This window comes from Aulonocara sp. 'chitande type north' Nkhata Bay, linkage group LG2, assembly GCF_057382095.1.
Source record: "Aulonocara sp. 'chitande type north' Nkhata Bay isolate Kocher_YH1m ecotype deep benthic linkage group LG2, A_spYH_male_GT1.1, whole genome shotgun sequence".
Lineage (NCBI taxonomy): Eukaryota > Metazoa > Chordata > Actinopteri > Cichliformes > Cichlidae > Aulonocara > Aulonocara sp. 'chitande type north' Nkhata Bay.
Window position 1 is genome coordinate 18074905 of NC_141345.1, and position 12416 is coordinate 18087320.

Consider the following 12416-nt stretch of genomic DNA (forward strand, 5'->3'; position numbering starts at 1 on the left):
ACATTTCCAGTGTGTTGCACATTATCAGCCCCCTCAACTACACAGCCTTTCAACAGTTCCTCTACCCCAAGGATTTCACGCTGTCATCAGTTTAAGACTTCTCCAGAAATTTTATATACCCACTCCGGCAAACAGTTAGTACTTTGAAATCATTTATCATGTGAAGCCTACACAGATTTGGGCTGGTAAACAGTCATCATTGTGTCAGACAAGGACGAAAGCAGCAGGCACTCTGTCCAAATCTCTTTTCTGAATGAAGATTTTGATTTGCAGTAATCCTGCAGATCACATCATTTTAATCTATGCATTTTATTTATATGTATTTATTTAAATACATATATTTTAGGTACATACGTGGTCAAAACAACCTGCTGAAGTTCAAAGTGAGCATTAGAATGGGGAGGAAAAGTGACACTTTGGACAGTCCATGGTTGTTGGTGCCAGGTGAAGCTGCTCTGAGTATTTCAGAATCTACTGATCTACTGGGATTTTATCTCCATCTCTAGGGTTTCAGAGAACAGTTGTAAATAAAGAAAACATCCAGCTAGCTGCAGTTGTCAGGGTGAAATGCTTTGTTGATGCAAGAGGTCAGAGGAGAATGGCCAGACTACTTTGATATGACAGGAAGGCAACCGAAGCTCAAATCTCTGCTCATTAAAACAAAGGTGTGCAGAAGAGCACCTCTGAATGCACAACGTGACCGCACTGGGTGCCACTGCAGAATTTGTTGTAAACATGAAAAGATGGATCCATCCTGCTGTGTGTGAAGCTGTGGCGATTACTTTAATGTCCTACTTTGGGACCATTAGTACCGACTGAGTATCAACGAAACGCAACAGCCTTCCTGAGTATTGTTGCTGACCATGTCCATCCCTTTATGACCACAGTGCACCCATCTGCTGATGACTGCTTCCACCAGGCTACTCATCATGTCACAAAGCTGAAATCACCTCAAACTGGTTTCTTAACATGTACTCATGTCGTGTGAGAATGGGAGATTCACGTCATTGATGTGCCGCAAACAAATTTGCAGGAACTCTGATGTCATTATGTATTTTAATACGGACAAAAGCTCCACAGTGTAACCACCAACTGACCCATTTATCTATCTCAGGGGTGAGCAACTCCAGGCCTCGAGGGCCGGCGTCCTGCAGGTTTTAGATCTCACCCTGGGTCAACACACCTGAATCAAATGATTAGTTCATTAGCAGGCTTCTGGAGAACTTCAAGACATGTTGGGGAGGTCATTTAGCCATTTAAATCAGCTGTGTTGGATTAAGGACACATCTAAAACCTGCAGGACACTGGCCGTCGAGGCCTGGATTGACCACCTGTGATCTATCTAAATACCTTTGCAGGTATTTGAAAAAGGAAACAAACCATTTGCAAGGTTGAGAGATTACGAGTATCACTTTTAGAGAATACAGTGCTAATAATGAAATGTCCAAAACATTACAGTAACCACCTCCTTTAACAGCAACTTTGTGGTTCACTGACAGATATATTATCACATTTTCTTCGTACTTAATTAGTTCTGAACTCCTTATAGAGGTAAACACTTCAGATCTGGCATCGTATTGATAACCTGGGTAATAACTGTTGGCACATTTGGCACTCAAATTCAAACTAGTCTCGGCATCTAATAGTTTGTCCAATCACCACACAGAGCTCACAGTATTTGACTTCATTTCAATGTTTTTCTTTAATCGTTTTTCACCTCCTGTTACCCAACATGTTTTTACAATTTTTTTTTTCAAAAAATAATTTTAGAAAGAAAAACGTTGAATGAAATGTGTAAAAAGACAACTTAATGCTGATCGATGCACGGGCCAAGGAGTGAAGTGTGTTTTTTCTGCCTGCCACGTGGGCATGCAGGCACCTGCACGCTTCCTCTCACATGTGCACCGTCTGAGCCCGTCTCTTTCTCATCCTGGCCTGTGGCACCGAGCCTCCCTGGCTGGCAACCATATGTTGATGACTCTTCATGAGTACAGTAGCGCTGACGATCAGCTCTATGAAATTACACGAAGCTTGAAGAAGAAGGAAATTGCTTATACGGTGGATGCATCCGGTGCTGTTAATGTAAACTGTGTCCGCTGTGATGAAGACATGTGCAAACACTGTTGTGGAAGACAGGCACCGTGTGACTCACCTATCAGGTGCAGAAGGGTCAGAGGTCACAGCTGCAGTTAATTAACATACCATGCTGGAGCACTGACAGCACGTTAGGCTGTTAATTTGACCCACATACAGAATAAAGAATGTTTAGGTTTCTCAGTGTATCAGCCTTTACAGTTATCAAAGGTGTTTTTGTCTCTTTGTGTTCGTTCCCCACATTCTGCATCACCTTCTTCGCTCTTTTACTCACTCCTTTGTTCCAGCCGCAAAATTTGTAGCAGACCTGAAAGGTGAGCCGAGCCCAGCCTCTCATCGTAAGCCGCGTGTTTCACATTACAGGAATATTTCCACTTTGTATTTTGCTAACCTCTGGCGCTGATAAAAAAGATCCAGAGCTCCCAAAGGAACGGCTTTCCTTCGGGGCGCTTATAGTGAGCGAATGTCTGAGCTCAGGAACATAACAAGAGGTCTATTCACGTGGCTCCTGCTGAGCATAGCGAGCAAAAGCCCGTCCAGCTCAGCAAGAAAACACACGAGGCAGGGATCTGAGCTGCTGAGCCAAAGCAGAGCACACTGTTTGCTTGCAGACTACCGAATGTTTCCAAACTGCATCAAAAAGCCATTTTCGCAGGTTGTTTAGTAGTAGTCCACTTAACGCCACAAAAAAAACAAAAAAACAACCCTTTAATTAAAGGGAATTAAAATTGTGTGATTATCTTAGCCACTTCTCTGGATTAATCACTCATTTTCCCACTGTGTACTGACTGGACCATGAAATATTACCTTGATCCTACTGGGAGTTATCTGCTGTATTTCACTGGGCTTCCACACTGAGCTGGAAACAGATGATTCCCTCACTGCCAGCTTTTCACAATTAAATTTTTTCTTCAAATTTTAAGACTTTATGCAGTAAATGAGTGTGTATTAGCAGATGTTTTTGTGAAGTTTTTTAGCACCAGGTGGAAACAGGAGAAAAAAATGTGTGGCTCAGGCAATGAAGAGAGGCTTTGAGAGGAATCTGTGAGCAGGTTTTTGCAGAGATGGCGGCACATCCTTTGTTTCTCATAGAGGCCATACAGTCAGAGGCCAGGTGTGCATGAAAGCACAGAAACACAGGTGAGCCCTCATCATAAAGGTAAAGACACGCCATATAGAATCACATTTTACTGGACTACAACAAAGCTAGAGACAACTCCATCTGTTCACAAACACACATCTATTCATAGGTACAGTACTGTGCAAAGACTTCCATCGTTCCTTCATATTTTCCTTCCAAGGAGCCTCTTTCTAGTCATTTTAAAGTCGTCTTTCAACATTTCTTCAGTCCGTTACTTGTACCTGACCATTTTCAGAAGAATGACTTTTGTTTTGTTTTGTTTTGCTTGGTTGTTAAGACACTTTACACTGACTTAGGATTCAGTCAAGCATAAAAAAGGAGCTTAACTCAAGAGATGAACCAGCTTAATGTCTACACATAACAGTATAAAACTATATTTCTAAAGAGCTATTAGCTGAAAACTTCATGGTGTTGTGCAGTTTGTCCTTCAAAAGTTTGAGGAAACAGGACAAGTGGAGGATAAAAGAAGTAGTATCAGGCCTAAAAACTGTCTGCAGCCTATAAAAAGTATCTGAACACATATGACACAGGATGTGAGAGATGGATCCAGTCCTTGTAGTAAAACATTAGGTAGTTATGGCAGAACTTAATATCTTACTTTGTGGTAAAGCACGGTGGAGGCTCTGTCACGATACAGCCTACTTAAGGCCCAGAACCTGGTTGCTGTTGCTCAGATTGGGAGGTTGGTGGTTCGATCCCTGGCTCCCCCAGTTTGCATGCCAAAGATACTAACTCTGAGTTGAACTCCGATGCACCCATCGGAGTATGAATGCGTATGAATGACAGTTAGAAAGCACTGAAAGTATAGATAACAGTGCTTGTGTCATGGGTGAATGTGTTGTATACAGCGCTTTGAGTACTCCAGGAGAGTAGAAAAGCGCTATAAGAATGAGTCTATTTACCAACCACATTTCAATAAATCTCCCTGTAAATCCAGTGATCATAAAAATGTATCCACAACCCCGCTAATGCAACATTTGCATCATTAAATGATTCGCAAATTTAATGCTGTTTTCTTTTTTTAACACCACCTCAGGTCATGGCATAGAGATTCTTTGGTGTGTAATTTGCAACCAGTTTGGTTCAGGAGGTATGGAGGTGGGGCAGGTGGTGGTGGGGTGTCCCTGTCCTGGAATAGCTCCGGGACTGGAATGTTCTGGGGAATGTGTAGCGCGAAGGTTTGATTGGCTCGGGAGGAGAAGCGTGTCGGTCTGCGTATGTGTTGTCAGAAGGTTATGGAATCTGCGCAGAGAGTCGGTGAGGAGAGATCCGTCGTTACCGTTTGGTAACAGCCTCGCTCTGGTCACCAGGCTGACAGCTGACTACGTTGGTGGCTTAGCCCTGCCTGTCTGCACCTTGTTGTTGTGGCTTCGGTCACCTTTCCCCACGGCCTGTGTGGGTATGCGTGTGTGTCACACCACTGATCGCTTACCAGGCTTTGTGAAATCCGATCTGCCTCGTCCATCTCAGACCAGCAGAGCACAGACAAGCAGGCCATTAGGCCCCTCTGCTCTGCAGGTTAACCTTTGAACTCCAGTCCCCCATTTGACCAGAATGGACTGAGAGGCCGTGTGGGGTCAGCATTTTGCTAGGTCATCACAGGCTATCAGCAGCTATCTGCGCATCTGCCAATAAGCACTGACTTCTCAAGGTCTACAAACATTACTGACTTGCATAGAGGCCGGTGCAAACAGGCTTTCAGGTGGTTGCAAACACACACTGATGCACACATACCTAATCTAGAAATATACTGCAGTGAAGCAGAGCTGCACAGAGAGGCTGACAGGAGTGTTTAAGAGAGGGCATCAGGCTCTCACGCTGGAAGCAATGGCCCTGCAGGATTCCTGTGTGAACCCTGGGTTCCTGCTCTCGCTCCCTGCCCGGCAAACCCAAATCTCTGCCACAACATCCCAGACAGGAGGACTACTCCCACTGCTGTGTTTGCTCAGCTGCGCTGGCTTTGTATCAGTGTATCGAACCCTCTTGTTTCTGCTCCCTGGGTGTTTTCTCCCTCTTCTTCTGTTTGGTTTTTTTTCTTCCAACTGTTTGTGGCCTTTTTTTTGTTCTCTGTTTGTCTTTCACAGCGTGCATCTGACGTTTTTCACAAGATTGACGGCAGGTCACGAGGTGGAGGTGAGGCAGCTACCTGCGGAAGTCTCATGTCTCCTGCCACATAGTGTCACGTTGGTGTCAACATGCACAGCAGTCACGTAAACCACCTCTCTGCTTTGGACTGCGATCGCTCTGACTCGCTGCAAAAGAGGCCAGATCTGTTAATCTGGTTAGCGGGCACAAACATAAACAACTAAACAACCTTTTTCTTCTTCCTTTTACAGCCTGGCTCATAAATACAAGTTAAGCTGATTTTGATTCGTGAGCATGGATACAGCATCACTTAAAACCACACAAATTAAAGTCCATATCGTGTGCGTCTAACCTGCAAAGATGCGTAATCGCTTGCGTCGTGGCGGCGGGCCCAGCCCAGACACCCCCGCGCACTCGTCCTCGTCGTCGCAGTCGCCACTCTCAAATTCCTCCTCCCCCTCTTCGCTCCACCCGTTCGCTCCTGCTCCACGAGACCGGGCTCTCCAGCGCTTCTCAGACACCGTCACAATCTGCAGCAACTGTGGGACAAACAGGAAGCGGTTAAAGGTAATCATGTGAAAAAAATGCACCCTCAGCCTCTCCGTGAGTCACTCTGCGGCTGCGGAGTGGGCCTGCGCACATTAAAAGTTTAACAAAGCTGTGAAAATAAATAAGGGGTGTCTCTTGATCTGAGTGTGTAGCATGTGATTATAACAGGGTGAGGGGAATTCCAGGGAAAAAAGAAAAAAGTCGGCGAGATCTAAAAAAGGTTGGTATTTACCAAACGTGTATGACAATCACCAGGCAGGAAAAACAGTTTTGTTATCGGTGCCAGTTTTGTTATTTTTGTCCAAACGTGATTCATTCAAAGGGCTGCGGCTTTTGCTCCATGTAATTTGCCGGTCGAAAAAGAAACTGGGGTAAGCAGACTGGTGTGATTGTGTTGTTACTGGCAAACATCATTGTCTTGAGTGGTTGTCTCAGGGCAACAAGGATAACACCACATAACACACTCCACCCGGGTGGACATCAAGGCCCCCCCCTCCCCCGGCAACTAAAAATACACAGCTAGATGTGAGATTAGGAGAAATGATGTTTGCAATATTTTTGGAGCATTTTAGCTTGAAAAGAAGATAAAATCCAGCAGATGGATCAATACGACATCAAAGCAAGATGGTAAAAGACAAACATGCACCACAAGCTCGAGTAAGTGTGCGACAGAAATGTGATTTTCAGCATAGCCTTTATCCAGTTTGGCCTCTGGGCTGGAAAAGCAGTGGCTGTGTGACTTAGACAATTTACAGAAGCTCATAATGAGTTCTGCAACACATTCCTTAACTTCTTCCTTTGTTTGGGAGAAATGTGGGAAACTCATCAACTCATAAATCATATAAAAAAAAATACCCTGGAGCTGTTAAGCTATTTCATTAACGATGTTTAAATTCCAGTCGACCTAGTATAATAAAAATACATCAAGTTTTACACGTTTAATAACTTAAACTGAATGAAACATCCTTGAAAAACCTCATTCAGTTCCCATCTTACATTCGTGCGTGAAAAAAAATGCGTGTGAGAGCTTGGAGACAACGTACACGGTCGCACTCTGACCATCGTTCAGGCTTCATGACATCACACGTGATTGAGAGCCTCGCCAGAGGAACAGATGTGCTAAATTCCAGCCGCCTGCCCTCTCTGGCAGTGTCCTCTCATCTCGCCGCTCAAGCTCCTCCTTGTTTGTTTTTTATTGATTTCCTTCCTATTTGTGTGCGTCAGCATGCATATTTTGCTGTTGTTTCTAGTTGTCTTTGGGAGAAAATTGGGTTCATATGGGCCTCGTCTCAGGTCAGCTGCGACGTCTGTCTGGGCCCAGACTCGTGTGTGTGAGTTTGTGTGCGCGCGATAGAGAGCGGAGGTATAAAAAGCCCAAGCTAATCACAGAATTACGTCAGTCGGAAGATAAACAACCCTTTTCCCTTCAGCTCCATATACAAGCCAGTCAATCTGGCTTTTACAAGTGACATAAACTCTAAATTTTGGAGCGGGAACACACATTACCCTGTTCCCAGCACAGCCAACCAACAAACCTCCATTCATTTAGCAACATTGAGGCCATACACTGATGATGACCACAACATTTTTAAAAGCCTGGTCACTTGGACCGAGGGACGGACAAACAGTAACTCACAGACATCGGATCCACAGGAATATTTTAGCTTCTTTTTGAGGCTGTGCAGCGAAGCACCACCTGCTGACAAAGCTGAGCTCTCATGAAAACACCCCGTTATCTTCCACAAGTACACTCTCCACATCGTGAATGGAACTTTAATGTACTGAACTGTGTTAAAGAGACATATGTGTTTGCCTGCAGAGCCCTCCACAGATTTACCGAGCTGGGCCCGAAATTCCTTCTAACGACTTGTATCCTGGCAACTTGTCCAGACTCAGGCACGGGAGGGGCAAACCTTGTTAAAAGGCAAACAGACACTTGTAAAGCAGGGAGAGAATGAGGTGGCTCGGGGTATTTTAGAGCAAAACCTAAAAAAAGGAATGAGGAGAGGAGGGAAAACCACTGATGTCAACAGCCGTGTTTGGAGTTTACTGCCATGAGCAGATCTTCACCTTCCAGTATACATACAAACTCGCATAAACAGACACTCTGACGTCTGCTTTACTACATCCTGACGGTAGATGACACAGGGCTAAGTGTTTACAGTCGTGCAGGATCTGCAGCTTGGTGGGGCTTTGAGCTCAGCGCTAATGTGTCGGCAGGCTAATATCCTCACAATAACAGTGCTGACACACCGGTGTTTGTCAGGTTTCATGTTTACCATCTTAGTTTGGCATGTCAGCTAATGTCACAATCAATTTGTTTAAAAGAATAAATGTTTTGGGTGAATGACCGAGTTGAATCACTTAAAAGCTCTTAGTCAGCTGCGAGCAAACATGCGGGATATATTCAGTCACTGAATGAGTAATTCAGTTCATTATCCTAACACGGAGGTAGCTGGGAGTTAACGCTATACAATCAATGGCCTGCTTCCTCAAACAGAAAACCACACAAAAGCAAACACGCACCTTCAAGTTTAATGTTGTGAAAAAGTCAGACGATCCCACCGATCTCTTAGATGAAATGGTCAACTTTACAGCAGAATTTAAAATGTTTACAGCCTGCTATAAAGAATAAATATTTTTGTCTTATACCCAGTTTTCTCTTTCGTAAAGATACATTTAGTCATTTTTTGAAGTTTATTCAATGGAAAAAAATGTGGGACTCATAAATATACATTGATTAGTGTGTAATTATTATCTTCCAACAAACTGATGAAGTCTCATAGACTGCAGGGCGCCGCCATGTTGCCCTGCCATCTTGAATGCCATGGCTGAGATGGATATCACCGTTCCCCCAACCTCGTTTTATGTTTGTGGCAGGAGAACGACCAACTTATAGATGCTTGCACTCAGTGGAGGCAAGTTTTAATTCATGCCTGGACCTTCAGACTCAGACATGGTGTGTTATAATCTGAAATGGGTCCCCTTCACCAATCAAGCAAAAATGCGAACGAAAGAGACAACAAGCAACTTAATAAAATGTCATCCTCGTCTTCAAGCATTATGCCCCGAACTGAAGTTAGAGCTCTAACACACCAGTATCCAACAATCCACAACAAAGAAATTCAGGAAAAAAAGTAGCATCCTCACTAAATCACCTCAGTATCGCTGTCATCAGACAGATGTGAGCTTCTCAGACTCATCAACCTACATTGGACTCCTTTCACCAGGTGCCAACGAGGCCAGTGGCTGCTATTGGACGAGTAATAAATATAATGAAAAACATGTAAACATGCTAGCTGGATATATGCAAAGCAACACATGTAAAAATTTTAAAACACAAAATCAATAGCAGTTTAAACCTGGTGTGTCATCTGGTGGGTGTGACCCATCTAGTGCGCGCCTACACCACCAGCAACCGCCGCTGCTTGTGGATCAATGAAAAGCTGACCTGAGTCTGTAAGTCCCTTCCTGCTAGTACATAGTGTCTTTGTAGCGCCACACATCAACAGAGCACCCTTTGGACTCAGGCGGAGCTACAGGGGGATTGGAGGAGATCTGACCCCTGGCAGTGGTGCGTGAACATGCCCTCATGGCCGCGAACCAGATCCCCAGCTATGGGTAGTTAGCACCACTGCCTTGTGGTTGTGTCGGGAGTGACAAAGACCAAAATCCAGAATGGAGTCTCAAAGTTGGTTGGATGACTTTCTTGTCACTGTCAGGAAGCTCCTGCATCCTCCCGCCGTTCCAAATATATCCTGGCACTGGATCCAGAAGTCCCCCTCACTTTAACCCAAATCACACACACACAAGTCACAACTTCCAGCAAAAAGTCATCATCCTCATGGCAACCGATGGATTACACTGTAAAATGTGCGGTGCAGCTGCAGCATGAAAACTGAGGGAACATCGTACATTTGTTTGCTGAACACACGATAAATGTACATTTTGAACCTTGAAACAATAAGGCATTTATGATTCACCTCAGCTTCAGAGCTCTGATCAGTTCAGAGAACACTGTTATTTTTCTGAGGAATTATTTTAATTAAAACATTTCTCTGGATTTTGAACAGAAAAAAGTGCTGTGCACATCACAACGATTGACATTCTAGGATTAATTGTTTTGTCTTAAACCACTGTATTGGATAAATCAATATTTAGCCCTGGTCATGGAGCACAATTAAAATGTCAAAGAAATAACAATTCATTCTGATGAAGACATGAATGCTGTTATTGTCATTGTACAGCTAGAGGGCACCACAAAAGTCACTGTGGATTAAATATTTAGAGACCACAAATATGCCAGCCGACCAAGTAAGTCTAGAAATATTTTGCCGAGCACGAGAAACCTGCCAGTGACACCAGAGGCAGTTTACAGGAATAGTTCTCACGGGTATTACTGCTAACCTTCATGACAGTTTGATAACTGTTAAGATAAAGTAGTAGACAAACCAACTAACCGACCAACATTGTCTCAGAGCTAATCTTTTTTTTTAAGATGTTGATTAAAATCTAGTTTCATGCACACATTTGAGTGAAGAGCATATGAGCTGTACATGGAGAACGCATGAAAACGGTTTTGGAGAATTAAAAAAAGAAACTGTATATACAGGCATGGCACTGACCCTTCTCCACAGCGGTACAGAGGGGAGGATGACAGGGCAGTAGCTCTGTGGCAGGGCGCTGTGGATTCTGCCCACTGGCTACCCGCCTCTGCCGCGGCTGCGGTAGCATCTAGGGGTGGGGTGGATGTTTGTATCGAAAGTGACGCTGCGCTTTTGGCATGGCAAAGCCGCTGCGTGATACGCCAAGAGCATCCAGATTTACCACAAGAGGAGAAACCTCAAGCAGCTCTGAACTGGAATCTTCTGCAATTATAAAAAAAGAGAAAAGAAAAACCAAAGCAAGAGGAAGCAGGGAGGAAGCAAAAAAAAGGGACTTTTTTTTTTCGAGAAATGTTCGGCATGTTTTCCATTACGAGAGGAAATCTCTCGCTCTCCTCTTCTCTGTTTCACGAGTAGCATCGGGAGCTGGCTCCCACAGACAGCTGGACACAGGGAACATGTAATCAGCTCGACCATAGGCATCCCGCACGCCACAGGGTTCACCTCCCTTTAACACAAAAGTGCAAGTCACACCAAGGAAACATGGGCTCAAAGGCTGCACACAAAGCCCAAACATGTGGCAGATTGCTCAATGCAGGCCAGCCCAGACAGAGACACAGAAACCACAAGTCTGTCACTGCCTCCCACACATGACATGAACTCCACACAGGGTCACTGCTCGACACGACAGCTGCAGCTGAGCCTCAGAGCCTCTGGCTGACCTCCGCTGATAGAAATCAACCTGCGCTCGCTGATCATCAGCTGTGGTCTGCTCGAGCTGGCACCGAGATCTTGGATCACATTTTCCCATAAGTCACAGAAATTTTCAGAATGTAGGAAGAGCCTGGTTGAATGGGTGATAGTCAAAAATGGAGAGGATGAGTAAAAAAGGAAAAGTGCATGGAATTTTTTTTATCAGTGTCTGTGATTGGGATCTGGGCCTGTGTTATGTCCTCCTCTACATGCACAGGACTTGTCTGGACATGCTGCTATGTGACTCGGCCCAGATGGAATCTGTAGGACTGAATGTTTCTATCAGTGCTTCAACACATTTACATCACGCCTGCAAATCTAATCTACAGAATTCAAGGATTCGGTTTCCAAACAGACTACCTCCCATAAGTTAAAAAAAGAAAGTTCCTCAGTGTTTAATTGTTCTGACCTGAAGGAAATCAGTGACACAGTGATGAAATTAGCTGACCTGATTTAAGGGGTTTCAGTCCTGCTTTTTTAAAGTAGCTTTGCATGACTCACAATTAAAAATAATCCTTATTTACCTGATACCTGTGTGAAACAAACAGTTTTAGCTCCTCTCCCTTTGTGGGAGCTTTTTGCTCCACAGACTCTGTCGTCCTCCTCCACCTTACAAAGCTTTTCAGTGTCTGATGAGCTGCAGGAAAAGTATTTCATCAATAAGCAGCGCTGGTAGAAGGCTAAGTTCACAGGAATGAGGACGTGCTGGGTACTGAAGCAGGGGTTTTCCTGGAATAAAACAGACCTATAATTAACAAATAATAAAAATGGTCACAAATGCAGTAGTGTGCAAAAGTCTTGAGCCACTCCTCATGTGATGTAATTCTCATCCAGGCTTTCTAGTTGTTCCTTTGGACACTGGCAGCTTTATTTCACACATTTTCAGTCCAGTCCTTGCACCTAACCAGGACTTTTCTGTTTAGCTGCTTAACAGTGACCTATAAATCATTCAAGCATGAAAAATGGCACCTAAGAAGTCCTGTATGCACATATAGCAGACAATTTACAAATAACTAATTTTAAATTGAATCTTTAGGCACTTTGTTACTAGTGTCACAAAAATAAATAATGCGTTCCCATTTCTTTACAAAGATTAAAAAAAATCACGCAGTTTAACAGACAAAGTGGCACGAACCAAAAAAGGCGATTCCCAAAGAGCCATTTATTGTAAATGTACATGCATATCTCAG

The 12416-nt window shown here is 44.0% G+C and overlaps 1 protein-coding gene and 1 long non-coding RNA gene across 2 annotated transcripts in view; one reads left to right on the forward strand and one right to left on the reverse strand.

Moving 5' to 3' along the window:
• Positions 1 to 12416, forward strand: part of LOC147337597 (uncharacterized) — a 39071-nt gene that overhangs the window by 17408 nt on the left and 9247 nt on the right. The window lies entirely within an intron of this gene.
• The window catches only part of gpc3 (glypican 3), a 128028-nt gene that overhangs the window by 10784 nt on the left and 104828 nt on the right, over positions 1 to 12416 (reverse strand). The window contains exon 7 of the mRNA XM_086306813.1: positions 5673 to 5859. Within this exon, the coding sequence (XP_086162939.1) occupies positions 5673 to 5859 (187 nt within the window). The remainder of the gene's footprint in view (positions 1 to 5672; positions 5860 to 12416) is intronic.